This window comes from Podarcis vaucheri (assembly GCF_965113315.1).
Source record: "Podarcis vaucheri genome assembly, chromosome: Z".
Taxonomy (NCBI): domain Eukaryota; kingdom Metazoa; phylum Chordata; class Lepidosauria; order Squamata; family Lacertidae; genus Podarcis; species Podarcis vaucheri.
Window position 1 is genome coordinate 11,423,986 of NC_138758.1, and position 16,258 is coordinate 11,440,243.

General features: G+C 46.3%; 1 protein-coding gene and 1 long non-coding RNA gene across 2 annotated transcripts in view; both read left to right on the top strand.

Annotated features, from left to right (window-relative positions):
* Positions 1-16,258, top strand: part of LOC309523514 — a 293,380-nt gene that overhangs the window by 131,466 nt on the left and 145,656 nt on the right. The window lies entirely within an intron of this gene.
* SLC25A5 (solute carrier family 25 member 5) lies at positions 1,972-10,591 on the top strand. The gene is made up of 4 exons (XM_082207309.1): positions 1,972-2,241; positions 6,272-6,758; positions 6,882-7,022; positions 10,200-10,591. The coding sequence occupies exons 1-4, from the start codon at positions 2,131-2,133 to the stop codon at positions 10,355-10,357; spliced, it is 897 nt and encodes a 298-aa protein (XP_082063435.1). The 5' UTR covers positions 1,972-2,130; the 3' UTR covers positions 10,358-10,591.

The following is a 16,258-nucleotide window of genomic DNA, read 5'->3' on the forward strand; positions in this document are numbered from 1 at the left end:
GGCTGGTAGGGCAGAAGACAGGATACCCCACAGCAAATGGAGCTGGAGCAGATGACAGGCAGATCCAATTAATTCTACTTCTGTTTCTTCTCTCTCTGCTCAGTTCTACAAGCATGCCGGTCACACAAGCATGCTGGTCAAAGATAGATTTAACTCTTTATTAGAAAAAAACACAGTCTTCACATACTTGATTTGAGTGTCAGGCCAACAAGCACAGCAGCTCATTCCCCGTACTCCATGAAACTCAGTTGCCAAGACTGAAAGTCCCTGCTTCCCACAGTCAGGGCTTTTCTCGGGCAATCAGACTCTGCTTACATGTAGTCAACCTCTACTCCACCCTTTTTGTGCCTCTTTTGGTTCTGGGAGACAAGGGGGGAAGGGAGCATGTTGCATCAGGAGAGGGAGACACCCTTGCTTTTTCACCAGCCCGACTCATGTCTGCCTCTTGGCGTCCCCACTTCCACCCTCCTGCTTCTGCGTCTGCCACTGATTCTGGGCTTCTCTCTGCCACAGGCTCTCCCCGCTCACTAAGCCCTGTTACCCAGTCTTCTCCCCTTGACCACTGATCATCATCCCATCACCACTCACCAGGCTCTGAGCCTTCTTCCCTTGGGGGTTCCCCAGCTGGATCCTCCCACCAGTCCATGACAGTAACACTGACACTATGGAGGAGGAAGCTGGCAAGCAATGCCATCCTCTGCTGGTTGTAAGGAATGAGGCAGGCAGGTGGGGGCTGGCTGAGGGTGGAATGTGTTTGGTGGGACAGTGTGCCACGTGCTAATTCACCAACCTCCACTGTCAAGAGTACACACCCTGAGGCATCATGCCTCTACCTGTTGCTTGGAATTGCAGGTGGGGAGGGTGCTGTTGCACCTTCAGGTCCTGCTTGTGGATGTCCCGTAGCCATGGGGCTGACCAGTGCAACAACAGGATGCTGAACTAAGTGGTCTATTGGCCTGATCCAGTTGTTGGTATCTGTCTCGAGAGACAATGGAGCTCACACAATGGGAATGAAGTCAAACCCGCTGGAGAACCACAGCGCCTGCTGTGGCTGCAGAGACTGGTAACTCATAACCGCTGTCTCCTGTGTTGTTTTTTGCTGAGTTAGCAAGCCTGGGCAGCATAGGAGGCAACTCCTATGGGCTGAAGTCTCTTCGGCCCTCCCAGTGAAATATCTACCCCCCCCCCCCATGTTGAGGGACATTTCAAGTGGTGTGTGTGCACCACATCATGTGATCAATTATGCAGGATGGGGCTTGCCTGCTCCCCCCCCCCCCCAGGTTGGCACCCCTGCTGGACAGCGTGTATGGAGGTCCTGGGCTGCCCAGATGACAAGACCCTCCTCTGAGCCTCCCTGATGTGGTCCAAGGGAAGGCAGAGCAATATGTTTGGCACCAGCAGGGCTGCAGGAGTTGCCTTCTCCTACTTTCCCAGGTCCACGAGCCCCATTTGTCCCTGTCCCAGTAGGGCTGTTCTTATTGAAGGACACCGATTCCACCTTGCTGCTGTCAGCCAGAAAATGCATTTAAGGACACACAGCCTGTTCCTTCCTGAGGTTGCCTGGGGAACACCCCGTCTGTGTCATCGCACGTCACCCAGGTGCAAACCCACCCCACATCCTTCCGTAAGCGAAGCCCTGCCCCCTCCTTCCAAGGTTATAGCCAATCTCCATCGCGCGCTTCTCCCAATGCGCCCCATCCTCTGCAAGCCTTGGCAACTTAGGATCGGGGCTTCCTTGTATTAAGGCATCATAGGCAGCCAAGGCCCACCCCCTCCCTGGCTGCCAGGGGTCCCTCAAGAGGAAGGAGCACAGAACTCCCCCACCCTCACACATTGCCACCGCAGTTCTCTCTGCGGTTCCTCCCTCCAGCTCGGGTCCAATCAGGGCACTGGGAAGCGGCTGTACGTAGATGCCCGCGTTTCCCCTCCCTCCCTCTGTTCCCACGTTAAAGCCTGCGCGGTATAAAAACCGGCCATTTAATTTGCTCGGTCTCAGTGAGCCGGCAGCCTGCCTTCCATCTCCGTGTGTGCAGCCATCTCCCCTCCCTACGTCTTCTTTTCCGATCGGATCTTAAAGCAGTTTTCGTTTCACTTTTTCCCCGAGCGCTCAACCTTCTTGCCACCGGCATCATGACTGACGCGGCTATTTCTTTCATGAAAGATTTCTTGGCGGGCGGCGTGGCAGCCGCGATCTCCAAGACAGCGGTAGCCCCCATCGAGAGAGTCAAGTTGCTTCTTCAGGTACCACGGGGTGGGTGGGTGGCTGGGTAGAACCGCGCGCCTTTCGATGGAGAACGGTGGAAACGATTTGGAGAGGGTGGAGGGAAGAAAGAAGGGGATCTTTTAAGCAGTGGCTCTCACTGGCTTTGAAGTCTGCTGGGGACGACGAGGGGGCCGGGCAGGGATTCCTCAAAAGAGGTCATAGGCGGGTCGACTGAGTTGAAAGGCCTCTTTTGTCCAGACTGCGCTGGGACGTTCCGTGCGCTATGGCGCGACAGGCTGATCCTGCGCTCTGCCTTTGTCTGAAGCGCTGCGGCCTCGTGGCTTATCCCAGCTCCTCGGAGATGCCAGGGAGTTTTTTTAAAAAGCCGCGGTTCTCTTCCCTACCTTCCCCACCAAGGTCGCGCCAAGGAGATGCAGGCCGGAGCATCCTTTGTTCCCTGCCTTTGAACCCAAGAGAGCAACAAAATCAGATTTCCAGCCTCAGTTCTGCGCCTGCCCTGCCGCTTGCCCAGGAAAAAGGCTCTTGCTGACCCTGGTAGAGAGTGTGGGCCGCAGCTTTCTCTGGCATCAAAGTTCAGCCCTAAAATTCTATGCTAGGCTTGTGATCGGGGATTCGTATGGCCCAGGCCTTGGTGATGGTCCGAGGCAAGCGGTCGACCTCTGCCCGCCCCCGTACCAAAAGAAACACGCAGTTCTGTTCTTCCCTTTAAACGTGCCGGTCGAAGGGGAGGAAACCCCACGCTCGTTGGCAGTTTGCGTCGGAGCTGCTGCTGGCGAAAACTAGTTCCGCTTATGCAAATCCCCGCCTGGCGTTGGATTAGTTGCGGGGGAAGGAGAGGCTGGCAAGGAAGGGCAACGCGAGTAAATCGCGGCCTGTCCCCGCAGAGAGCCTGGTTTGCCTTTCTCTCTGCTACCGTTGCGGGCAACCTGCCACTTGGCAACGTGGCTGCATCCAAGCAGCATCGCCTCGGAATTGGAGGAGGCACGAAGGTGGCACTTCATCCCCTCCAACGTGCCATTGCTTTTGGGCAAAGCCCAAGGTCTTTGAAGTGGAGACCCTTTGGAGCTTGGGAGTAACCTGGCTGTGTAAATGAGAAGGAGGCATACAGCACATGGTGCTAAAACCTGTGATAAAAACACAAAACTCCATAAAAATCTTACTGAGGGTTTTATTTCAAAGAATCAACCCCAAAGTTTGGGCAGGTGACCTTGAAGGCAAATCTCTAATGGACACCAAGTTGAAACTGTGTTGCTACATAAATGGGCCACCTGACAGGTCTTTGTATTCTTGTTGCTTCATCAGCAGATTAGCTCCCTGCATATGGGAAAGTAAAATGTCAAAATTTAATTAAACTTGCCTTCCAAAAACTAGGGTGTTGTAGCAAGAGAAGGTCTGTCAAGGTCATGTGGGTGCATTGAAAGTACTGATCATAACCTATGGTAGGGGTCTGCAACTAGAGGCAGGAGGGCCAGATTAGGCTCCTTATGGAGTACTCGCAAGAGCTGCCAGTTGCCAGAGATGGTAGATGGGAAATTGAGATGTGTTGGCCATTTTATTTGGGACACAGGTTTGTCGTGTCACCTTCCAGTCCCTCCTGTGGATTTAGAACACTGAGCTGTGGACACCTTGGGGCCTTTATGAGATCTGGAACACCTCGATGATCTGGGCACAACCCCTTGTAAAAGAGGTCACCTTGCAATGAAGTTATCATTGGCTGGATTACAGGCATTGTCTGGCTATCTTGCCAGAGGCTAAATAGAATGGAGCCTGAATACAGATTTGAGAGATGACCTATCAGGTAGTCATTAGGTTCAGCAAGGATACAGGATTCTCTTATCGGACTGAGATTCTATTCTATTCTTCTTTTTTTAAGCCTACCTCTCTCTTGTCTTGTTAAGCTAAAGTTTAATCTCTGCCTGAAGGCCTGGTGTTTTCCTGAAGCTTACTTTGAGTCCATGGTGATCACTCTTGCTTTCATGCCTCAGAGGCAAAAAACTGCACTTAAACTTTATGTTAACATAGGTCTGAAAATGATGGTTTGTGATTAGGCCTGGGTCAAGTGTGCCTAGAAAGGACAAAAGGGGCATTCAAGGTCTTTCTCCTATTGTAATAGGCCAGAAAGAAGAAACTGAAACTTAATTCTTTGTCATCAGTGTATACAGTGGTACCTTGTGGTTGTTGAACAGCTTGGCTCCCAAACACCACAAACCTGGAAGTAAGTGTTCCGGTTTGCGAACGTTTTTTGGAAGCCGAACGTCCGACATGGCTTCCAGTTAAGTGCAGGAAGCTCCTGCAGCCAATCAGAAACCACACCTTGGTTTTCAAACGGTTCCAGGAGTTGAATGGACTCCTGGAATGGATTAAATTTGACAACCAAGGTACCACTGTAGTTCTAGATGGTGGAAGAAAAATGCACAGTCCCTGCTTGCTGTATTTGTGAGTCAGAAAGAATGATTTAGGCCCTGTAACATGATACTTCTAACTTGAGCCTTGCTGTCCGCTACTTGGTTTCCCCAATAACCTCCCTTTATTCGGTTACAGCAGGCATCGGGAACCTCTAGATGTTATTGGACTTCAATTCCCATCAGCCTCCCCCAGCCCAACAGCTGGGAATGAGGGGTGTTGGAGTTCAAGTGGCAGCCAGTAGTCTTCTTCTGGAAAGAAATATTGCCACAACATCTGTTACATTAATCTTCATTATCACATGGGTGACGTGCCTGTATATGAGTATTTAAACTATAACTTCCAGTGTCTCTGGACAGTTCAGTTGGTTAGAGCATGGTACTGATAATGCTAAGGTTGCAGGTTTGATTCCTGTATTGGACATCTGCATATTTCTGCATTGCAGGGGGTTCAACTAGATTATTGTCAGGGTGCCTTCCAACTCTGATTCTGTGTGTAAAGAATGATGTACTATGTTTTCTCACATAGCTTGATACTGATTGTTCTATTGTTTAAAATATATGTTTAAGTTGTTTAAGTATATTTCTAGAGGGGATGCAGGTGGTGCTGTGGGTTAAACCACAGAGCCTAGGACTTGCTGATCAGAAGGTCGGCGGTTCGAATCCCCACGATGGGATGAGCTCCCGTTGCTCGGTCCCTGCTCCTGCCAACCTAGCAGTTCGAAAGCACATCAAAGTGCAAGTAGATAAATAGGTACCGCTCCGGCGGGAAGGTAAACAGCGTTTCCGTGCACTGCTTTGGTTCGCCAGAAGCGGCTTAGTCATGCTGGCCACAGGACCCGGAAGCTGTACACCGGCTCCCTCGGCCAATAAAGCAAGATGAGCGCTGCAACCCCAGAGTCAGTCACAGTCCCTTTACCTTTATATATCTAGAAGGGCCACAGGACCTCCCCCCCCCCGGGGCTAATTTAGAGCTTTGGTCCATGTTCTGGAGAAAAATGAGCAACTATGCTAGATTTCTTAAGCTTGGGAAGAGCCACATTGCCAGTGAACATTGAGGCATTGACAGTGAAAGGGTTTTTAGGATAGTATTTAGGAGCCTAAGGAGAAGACTACAGAGAGATAAATCCAGTTGTGGCATAGCAAGTCATGGTTAAAATGATAGTCTTGAAGACACCTCAGTTTTAACCATGGTTTATGAACCATGGTATGGGACACGGGTGGTGCTGTGGTCTAAACCACAGAGCCTAGGACTTGCCGAACAGAAGGTTGGCGGTTCGAACCCCCGCGATGGGGTGAGCTCCCGTTGCTCGGTCCCAGCTTCTGCCAACCTAGCAGTTCAAAAGCACGTCAAAGTGCAAGTAGATAAATAGGTACCGCTCCGGCAGGAAGGTAAACGGCGTTTCTATGCACTGCTCTGGTTTGCCAAAAGCGGCTTAGTCTTGCGGACAAACGCCGGCTCCCTTGGCCTATAGAGCGAGATGAGCGTGCAACCCCAGAGTCGTCCGCAACTGGGCTAATGGTCAGGGTTACCTTTACCTTTTATGAACCATGGTTAACATCAGCTATGGTTTGCTATGGCTTAGCCATGAATTACGTCACTGACTATGCAGCCAGACTTAATGTCCACTTTCCATTTTGGCAGGTGCAACATGCGAGTATGCAGATTACAGCAGACAAGCAATACAAGGGCATCATGGACTGTGTGGTCCGGATCCCTCGAGAGCAAGGTTTCCTGTCCTTCTGGCGTGGTAACTTGGCCAACGTTATCAGATACTTCCCCACACAGGCCCTCAACTTTGCTTTCAAAGACAAATACAAGCAGATCTTCCTGGGTGGCGTCGACAAAAGAACCCAGTTCTGGCGTTACTTTGCTGGAAACTTGGCATCTGGTGGTGCTGCTGGTGCTACCTCTCTGTGCTTTGTCTACCCTCTCGACTTCGCCCGAACCCGTCTGGCGGCTGATGTGGGAAAAGCTGGGGCTGAGCGTGAATTCAAGGGGCTTGGAGACTGCCTGGTCAAAATCTTCAAGTCGGACGGCCTTCGGGGACTGTACCAAGGCTTTAACGTCTCTGTCCAAGGCATCATTATCTACAGAGCTGCTTATTTTGGTATCTACGATACTGCAAAAGGTAATTTTCTTGGGCTTTTGCTGGGGCCTTTTGGTAGTTTTATATGGCTTCCCATTCAAAGTTCGGAAGTATGGATGCTCAAGAACAGCATTTCCCCTTATTTCTGATTTCTTCACTTCGCAGGGATGCTTCCTGATCCAAAGAACACACACATCTTGATCAGCTGGATGATTGCTCAGTCGGTTACTGCTGTTGCTGGCCTGACCTCTTATCCCTTTGATACAGTTCGGCGGCGTATGATGATGCAATCTGGTCGCAGAGGTGGTAAGTATCAAAGCCGCTGCAGGGGCAAAGAAAGCACAGCTGGTTTTGCTAGATATTTTTGCCACCTCTGTGATGTCTGCACAGACCCACATATGTGGGACCTGTGGCTGTATACCTAGCAGGGACATGGGTGGTGCTGTGGTCTAAACTACTGAGCCTCTTGGCCTTGCTGATCGGAAGGCTGGCAGTTCGAATCCCCACGACTGAGTGAACTCCTGTTGCTCTGTCCCAGCCCCTGCCAACCTGGTTCAAAAGCATGCCAGTGCAAGTAGATAAATAGGTGTTTCTGTGCGTGTGGTGTTTCTGTGCGCTCTGGCTTCCATCACGGTATTCTGTTGCGCCATAAACAGTTTAGTCATGCGGGCCACATGACCTGGAAGTCTGCCTTTGCACAAACACCAGCTCCCTTAGCCTGAAAGTGAGATGAGCGTCGCAACCCCATTGTCGCCTTTGACTGGACTTAACTGTCCAGGGGTCCTTTACGTTTACCTAGCAGGCATGTTTTGGGGGCACAATGCATTGTCTACTTTACCAAACTGAAAGTGTGTCCCTTCTAGCTATGTATTGTTGGTTCTTGCTGATGATAATATCTTAAGTTCAAGCTTGGCTCTACTACCTGGTTTTCCTTGGTGGAAATCATAGCTAGAGCTTGTTTCAAACAAAAGCATGCAACTCTTGTAGATGACCAACTTTGTTCTGAAACTTCACACAGGTAAATGGAGTGTTGTGGAAGGGATGTTTCTTGCTAAAGGACAGAGGGACTGGCTTATAAAAGAAAAAAGAGCCACACTGCCTTCTGGAGTGTCTCTAAATTTTATTAGAATAGATTGAGCATAGGCATAAAATGGACTGCTTCTTGGCTGATGGGTCTGTCATGTTAGCTGCAAATGTACCAATTCTACTTCAAAATAAGAAATCCTATAGGAGAAATGCAAGACCTAGAAATTTGAGGAAGATGCTAGACTTCTGGAAGCCAGGGTAAAGCTGTCTCTTTGGTCTGACTTTTGCTCCTTTAATAATCTCTGCAGCAATAGAGAGCCAGGGGGTTTCTGTTGTGTGAGAGCAGGTGGGCTAAATGTCCTTTAGATACATTCTGTGTATATGATCTCTCCCAGTCTTAAACAGTGAATATTTGTTAAATACATAACGGGAAATTACCCAAAGGTCATCCAGCTCACCTGCTGCATGACCAAGTCAAGTAAACTCATGCATCTCAGTTTCACCATTTAATACAAGCTCCTAGCATCTGTCCATTTCTCCCTTCAAAAGCTTCCAGAATAATTAGAGGGTTGGATAGTTTAAGAGGGAAAGCATTCTTTACCACTACAGGGTACTTTTGATAAGTACTTCCAATTTGTACAGACCACAAGCACTGCAATCTATACAAATTCCAAACATGTGGCCATTAACTAAAGGAAAACACATTTTATCATGCTGGGCAAGATGAGTGGCTCGAAAGGCTGTAGCTCTGCGGAAGAATGCCTACTTTGCCTGCATTTGATCCCTGGGATTTCCAGGTAGTGCTGGAAAAGATTCCTGACTGAAACCCTAGAGAACTAAGGACAGCCAGTGTGGACAGCACTGAGCTAGGTGAACCAGTGATCTGATTTGGTACAAGGCAACTTCCTATGTAAGGGATGTGGGTGGTGCTGTGGGTTAAACCACAGAGCCTAGGACTTGCCAATCAGAAGGTCGGCGGTTCGAATCCCTGCGATGGGGTGAGCTCCCGTTGCTCGATTCCTGCTCCTGCCAACCTAGCAGTTCAAAAGCACGTCAAAGTGCAAGTAGATAAATAGGTACCGCTCTGGCGGGAAGGTAAACGGTGTTTCCGTGCGCTGCTCTGGTTCGCCAGAAGCGGCTTAGTCATGCTGGCCACATGACCTGGAAGCTGTACACCGGCTCCCTCGGCTAATAAAGTGAGATGAGCGCCGCAACCCCAGAGTCTGTCACGACTGGACCTAATGGTCAGGGGTCCCTTTACCTTTACTAACTTCCTATGTTCCTAGGCACCGTTTTCCCTTTAAATATGTGCTACAGTATTAGATCCTTATTTCTGTTTGGCTACATGTGGTAATAAGTGGCCTTGAATGGCTAGCACACTCAGCCAATGGGAGAATTTTGTTCCACTTCCTACTCCCCTGGTGAACCGCTGCAGATTATCCCAGAAGTAGGTTTGTTGGACAGGGACAGATCTACCATAAAACTAATGAAGCTTAAACTTCGGGGCCCCTAATCCCAGAAGAGTCCCAGAAGTTACTTTAGTCCACGTTGCTTAAAATTTTTGGGTCTAGTAGATCTATTTTGAGTTCCACACCTGGAAAACTATAAGGCATAGGAAAAAATTTGTTCACACCAGTGACTTTGATATGTGAGATAATCCAGTGCAGTGGTACCTCGGGTTACAGATGCTTCAGGTTACAGACACTTCAGGTTACAGACTCTGCTAACCCAGAAATAGTACCTCGGGTTAAGAACTTTGCTTCAGGATGAGAACAGAAATCGTTCTCTGGTGGCAGCGGGAGGGAGGCCCCATTAGCTAAAGTGGTACCTCAGGTTAAGAGCAGTTTCAGTTTAAGAACGGACCTCCAGAACAAATTACGTTCTTAACCCAAGGTACCACTGTACAGAAATTTTAACCAAAATCTGAGATGCAGTAGTTAATAAAATAAAAATAAAAATTGTTATCTGTTGTGGAACAACCCCATTGAAGAAGGTAACAGTAGCTACCCAGACCTCATTGCTGTTTGTTACAGGGGGCCCATAAAAGTTCAAGCTTCAGGGACCCCCTAATGTAGGCCTGCCACTGGTGTTAGGTATTTTTACCCTGAACGCAAAGTAAACATGGTAGATAGTGGGATGTGAGAGTACTATGTCTTCACCATTCTTGCCTTTGGCTCAGCCCTCTAGTTCCCTTGTCCTGCTAATGACTTAGTCCATAACTAAGCCTATTCCTTCTTTATCTCGCCCCTGATTCCACTTTACTCCATTCCTGTCCCCCCCCACCCATGTTGAATGGTAGACTTCTCGGGGCTTCTTCCTAAACTCATGTTTTGCATGCATTCATGCTGCACAAATCAATGTGTGTGTGGAAGCCAAACAGAACAGCAGGATTGCAGTATGCATCAAAAGAATCGCTTGCTCTTCCATGCCAAGTTTTCTTTTTCTTTTCTTCTTTAGCTGACATCATGTACTCTGGTACAATTGATTGCTGGAAGAAGATTGCCCGTGACGAAGGAGGCAAGGCTTTCTTCAAGGGTGCTTGGTCCAATGTTCTCAGAGGAATGGGTGGTGCTTTTGTCCTAGTCTTGTATGACGAAATCAAGAAATACACATAAGCTACTCCCCTCCCGGATGGCACTTACTATGTTATGTTCATGGACTGCGTCAAAACTATTTATCAGTTCCTACAGAGGTTTCTACTGGTTGGCAGAGGGCCACAGTTCTACTTGCCTGATCCATTTATCAAGTTGTTCCCCTGACAATGGGACTCAAACTTTATTTTTGTTCAGTCACTTCTGTTAAAATAAGTTTGAGATAAATAAAATTTAAATTTAAAAACAGAAACAAAAGTGCTTTGATTCTGTCATTAATAACTTGAATTATCCACTGCTTTGAGTCGTACCGTTAAATCGATGAGCATTTTGCCAATGGTGCCAGTATTATGTGGATTGCATCTGGGAAGACTTAATAAGGGTGGTGGTTTTATTTTTGCAGTATATTTTGAAGCATGGAGCTTTAGTGCTTGCTATGGGGCTTTGGGGGGGGGGGGCTTGAGTAAAATGACCTTGATTGGTCCTTCTCCTAATGAACCCGCCTCCTTGCCCTGGCCACCTCTACCAATTTACATAGCTTTGTCCTCTGGGCCCCACTGGTATAACCACCCAGAGGGAGAGTGTGAGCCAAATCTGCTCTCCAAGCACACAAGCAGTGACAGGAGCAAGCAGGAGGAGGCACTGATTGGCCACTTGGAAGCAGGTGGGCCTTAGCAATTTATCCAACAATACTGATGCTGGCTTCAGCAAGAAGGGTAATGAGTGGTATTTTCTGAACGGCTAATTGTCCAGGAATTTATAATTTTACTTCTTAGTTCTGCAAAAACTAATATAAAACAATAGCCCAAGCAACTGTTTAGAATTACTCACGTACTGCATTGGGAAGTTAAGGTTACGATATCCAGGAGAAAATATAAAAGCCATCTTCATTCATCCCAAATCACTGTTAATTGTTAATACCTGCGAGTCACAGGTTGGTTATAATTATGTTCACCTCTAGCAGCAATAGATGATGGAGCTACTCCAGGTGGCATGAAAATCATTCATAGATCTCTCCCCATGCACATTGAACTGATCTTTTTGTTTTTACTTCTCCACAAGTTTTATTCTCCATCCCTCTTGATACCATGATTCCAGCGTTTGGGGGACATAATTCTTTCCAGGCTAGCTGCCGTCAATAAGAATGCTACCTTTTCCCTTTTTTATGGTATGATTGATTTTAAATTAGGGAGTTACTTAACATTGTATAGGCTTGGCCATGTGTGTCCTTGTATCCTGCTACCCTTCCCTTTCCCATCTTTTATGGCTCAATATAATATACAACATCTCAGATTTGGGGTGGTTTTGGGCCCTGTTGGACAAAATGTGCAATGACAACATTGCACTGACTTCTACACCAGATTATAGTGTCTACTCTGTTAAGAGCCCAGTTTATAAGCAAAGCGAATCCATTGACCTGTTACAGAGTTTTTTTAAAAAACAAAAAACAAAAATAAAGCTTTAAGATGTCAACAGAAGAAAATAAACATGGGGCTTTTATCTTTAAATTTCACAGGTAAGATTTAACTTTATGCCTGGTATGCAAACATAAAACATACTGGCAGGACTTAATTTCACTTATAGATTCTATTCTATACCAATAGAGTAAATGCAGATGCTGGGAGGATTATATTATAGCTAAAACAGGGCCACAGAGAAACAACAAGGAAGAATTGGCAAGTTAGGGAAAACCCAAGGCTTGTAGAAGAATGAGTTGTTTTAATTCCCCACTAGGGGGGAAAAGATTGCAAATGTTCCATTGAGGACTGATCATACTGAGTGGATACAGAATGCTAAATCTCTGTTGTGGCAGCAGTGAGAAATCTGCCTGAGAGTCCTGGGAGAAGATGTGGCTATTTTACTGCTGAGCCCCATAAGTCTACCAAGAAACACACATGAATGCGCTCCGTATACACTTTCCCAAAGTAACCGCTAGGACCAATAGTTGCAAATACATAATTGCAGCAAAACACATTTGATGTCTAAGACTACCCCAAACTTCGCAGCTTGGGGGAATGGGAATGAAATACTTCTACCATGCTCTAGGGAAACCACTTCCCATTTTCTTTCCTGCTTCACCAGTCTGAGTGACAGAAAGCTTCGTTGTGTAGTACTTGGCTACACATGAAGACCGTAATTGTTAAAAGGCATTAACTGGAACACAGAGGTCAGTTCCAAAGACCGGCTTGGCAAGTGCGCTGACCTGGAATCAACACCATAGCTATGGCTCCCTCACTGTACAGCCACCACCTCCTCTTCTCTGCAACTGTGTTATGAGTGATATGCAGCAGTTTCATCATGCTTACATGGCTGACTGAAGTCCCCTGGCTGCCCGTTCCAAAAAGGCCCAGATTCCTTTGCCATGTGTTGCAGCTTGGATTGGAAAGAAGCCATTGGAATTGGGATTTCCAGTTCAGCAAGTTCACCACCTTCCTACTGGAGGTTGAAATTAATCCTTCATATTAAATGTACAATAGGAAGTGCCTTTCTTCTTTTTTCAAAATAAAGTGAAGAAAGAAAAAGTGCATAAAAAAATAAAAAGGGCAATAAAGAGGGTATAATTATAGCACACTAAATGTAATCAAATTCACTTCCGCACATTATTATATATATGCTAATGCATATAGAACTATTACTAACATAATATATTCCTTACTTTTTTCTTTCAAGGGGAAAACCCAGTAAGGTCCCTTGCAACACTATTTTGGGATGCACTCCAGGTAACATTATGCATCCAGCTGATGGGGACTTAAAGGTGTAGTTGTACATAATTTTGTGCAAGTAGGATTTGCAACAAACCTTGGAGGTGTGGAGCGTGTCTGTTCCAATCAGTCAGCCATGATCTCTTCAGTACTTCATTCTGTTCCCCACCTGGTTTTCTTGTCTCTTCTTTTTCCCCCCTGATCAGCCAGCCAGCAGTGAACACATTCAGTCCTCAACAGATTGTTGTTGCGTTTTCCCCTTCTTAGGGTTTCTCTCCGTAAATATATTTTGTACTTCTGCAAACTTCAGGTTTCCTACTGCTGGCGCCCCCCTTGGTGGTGCCACTTGGGCTTACAGAAACAGCAACACTTATGCTCCAACATCAGAAGCAGAAAGAACAGTAGTGTCTTTTTGTTGCTCAAATGCTTGGCTGAGCATGTGTTGTCTAGTAATTCTTACAACAGTCTGTATAACAGGCCACTTTTAGCTCTATATGGCTGATGTGGGAGGCTGGCAGAGAGTGGACAGCCCAAGGGTATTTAGTGCTACCACAGGAGAGGTGAAATTTTAACGAGGGATCTCACTGCGTCTGCTCTTAGCAGCTATGCCACGTCACTTGATTGCAATATCGTGGAGAGCTGGGCCACGTGTTGGCTAGTCATCAATAGAACTGCAAGATTTCATCAATAAACCAGTTAGATTATTTTTTAAAAACCCACAATGGCTAATTGGTTAATCAAGCAGCATGTTTGTTTATATGTAATATTTTTATTATAAATACTTACAAAAGCTGCAGATGGGAAGAACCATTTTAAGAGAGGTATCCCCTATTCCCTCACACTTGGTAAACAGTGCCTCTTCTAAGACTGCCTGCTACAACCCAGCAGTTAGAATATAAGAAGCTGATGGATCAAGCCAAATACCCAGCTTGCTATTCTCACATTGGCACACAAGATGCCTCAATGGGAAGCCCAATGGCAGGACCTGAATCCTATAGCACTATCGCAGTTGGTGATTCCCAGCAATTGACATTCCTAAGCATATTGCCTCCCAACAGCATAGGTAGAGAAAAGCCATTGTGTCTAGTAACAGTTAATAGCATCATCCTCTGCGAAATATAAATTGGGTAAGAACATTTTTCAGCCCAAGGGCTGCATTTTCTTCTAGCCAATCTGCCAGGAGTGGGTATGCCCAGGAGCAAAAGTGAGTGGGTCAGTTAATTTTATCTTTGAACGGTGGGACAGGTGCATTCACACACTCAAGTCTCTCTCCCGGGCAAGTAAGGAGAGTGATCATAGTTCAAAAACACATGCCAGTCAGACTAAAACACTCAAGAAAGCTACAAAGGAAGATATGGAGCAAAAATCTGATTCAGTTCGCATTTAAATGTGAACTTCTGGCCAAGATGGCATCGAGAAAGGTTGTTATTGGCAGAGCTCTGCACTTAAAAGTGAACCTACCCAATTTGCCGTTTCAGAAATAATGTGCAGACTGCAGAAATCTACGGAAATCCAGTTCTCCAGCCAATTAATGTGTACAAAAATGCATATGCTTGGCTAAAATGCATATATTAGTGAAAATAACAAAACAAAAAGAATTACATTAGAGAAAATTGCTTCACAGAAATATGTATACTAGGAAAAATACCTAAATGTGTACATTGGGATAAATTTGCATTAAAATGCTTAATAATTTTCATGAGGACTTAAAAATAAATAAATCTCAAGCTGATGTGGAAATGTGGAGCACTGAACTTAAGGTGGAAACAAATGAGAAGCTGCGGGAAACCAAAATTGATAAATTCACTCATCCCTCTTAGCAATCAAGGTGTGTCCACTTAGGCTATGAATTGCTTAATAAATAGCACCAACATATCCCCTTATGAGTCAGATATGTTGAAATCAGATGAGCAACACAGCAGCTTTCTCCTCTAGGCACCTGCTGCTTCTTCCCTTTCCCCTGGCCCAATTTATCTCTTGCCAAATTGGGTTATGTAACAGTTTCTTTTCCTGGAGAAACAGTGGTGTTGGGAAAATAGTGAGCTATTTTACACCCAACTTACCACCCCTAACAATCGAGGGAAATCAAACTAGTGAAAGTCATTTTGGTTTGCCCTCTTCTTGACACCCATCGCAGAGATTTCCTATTGACTCCCTTACAGCTCAAAATTATCAATGTACAAAGAGCCTGTAAGCCAGTATTTGTTGATACCCCCGAAACTACGGTACCAAGATTGTTTCAGGGGTGCTTAGCCAAGATCTTTAAAGCTAAATCTAAAGTTGCCTGATTTATTCAATGGTGGCTATCTAGTCTTTTATATATTGTATGTGTTTGGATTTTCAATGTATTTGGATGACTTTGAAAAAAGATAGTACTACGACTAGTAGTAGTAGGTCCCTGTGTGCATCAGTAGTAGTAGTGTGCTCACTTGCTCACTCTACTACTTCTGGTAGTGAAAACGTTCAAGTGAGTAATCTTTGACTTACCCAAGATTACCTGGTGAGTAACAACCCTCCAGCAGAAGTACAGGGGCAACTCCCTCCCTGCCCACTTTCCTCAGATGCTAACTAACTATTGTGCAATTATAGTTGGCAGTGGAAGTCCCCAAAGCGAGACAGTATGCTTGATCAGGCAACAGGAGCCCTCCAGCCCTTCAGGCTGCCTCCTCTTATCAGGGCCTCATGACTCTTCCCAAACATGCCCCTCTGCAAGACCACACCTCCTCATCAGCCCTGATCCTTGTACTCCCCAGGTGCTTTTGTCTGCCTGCAATGTGTCCATGTGCCCTTGAGCTGTGGCAAGGTTTCTTGGTTGCAAGGAAAGAGGTATGCATGGGGTGTGTGTATGTTGTAGAAACCTTTGACTTCTGCATGGCTGGAGTGTAATAAACAGCGGTGCAAAGGTAAAGAGTCACATCCATGCTCTTTTCCTCACTTTTGATGCTGGCACCAACCGCCCCTGGTATAAGGTTCCCAGAAGGTTGCCCAGGAAGGGATAGTACGTCATAGGAGCTTGGGAAGTTGTATATAGTCGATTTATGACCTAAAAGGGAGCTTCTTTCACATTCATTACTTGTTATTTACAGAGTGCTTTAATTGGAATAGTTACTTACAATCTTTCATTGACAAGAAGTTGTGTTAGATAGGTCATTTGTTGGGAAAGTCATCTGCACAAGCTCTGAAGGGAATGGAAACTGTGCCAGAGGCCTGTCATTCATTTCGG

Excerpts from the sequence above, each read along its gene's own strand:
- SLC25A5 (XM_082207309.1), top strand. The coding sequence starts at position 2,131 with ATGACTGACGCGGCTATTTCTTTCATGAAAGATTTCTTGGCGGGCGGC. Across the intron at positions 2,242-6,271 it reads GAGTCAAGTTGCTTCTTCAG|GTGCAACATGCGAGTATGCA; the intron begins GTACCACGGGGT and ends CCATTTTGGCAG. Across the intron at positions 7,023-10,199 it reads GCAATCTGGTCGCAGAGGTG|CTGACATCATGTACTCTGGT; the intron begins GTAAGTATCAAA and ends TTTCTTCTTTAG.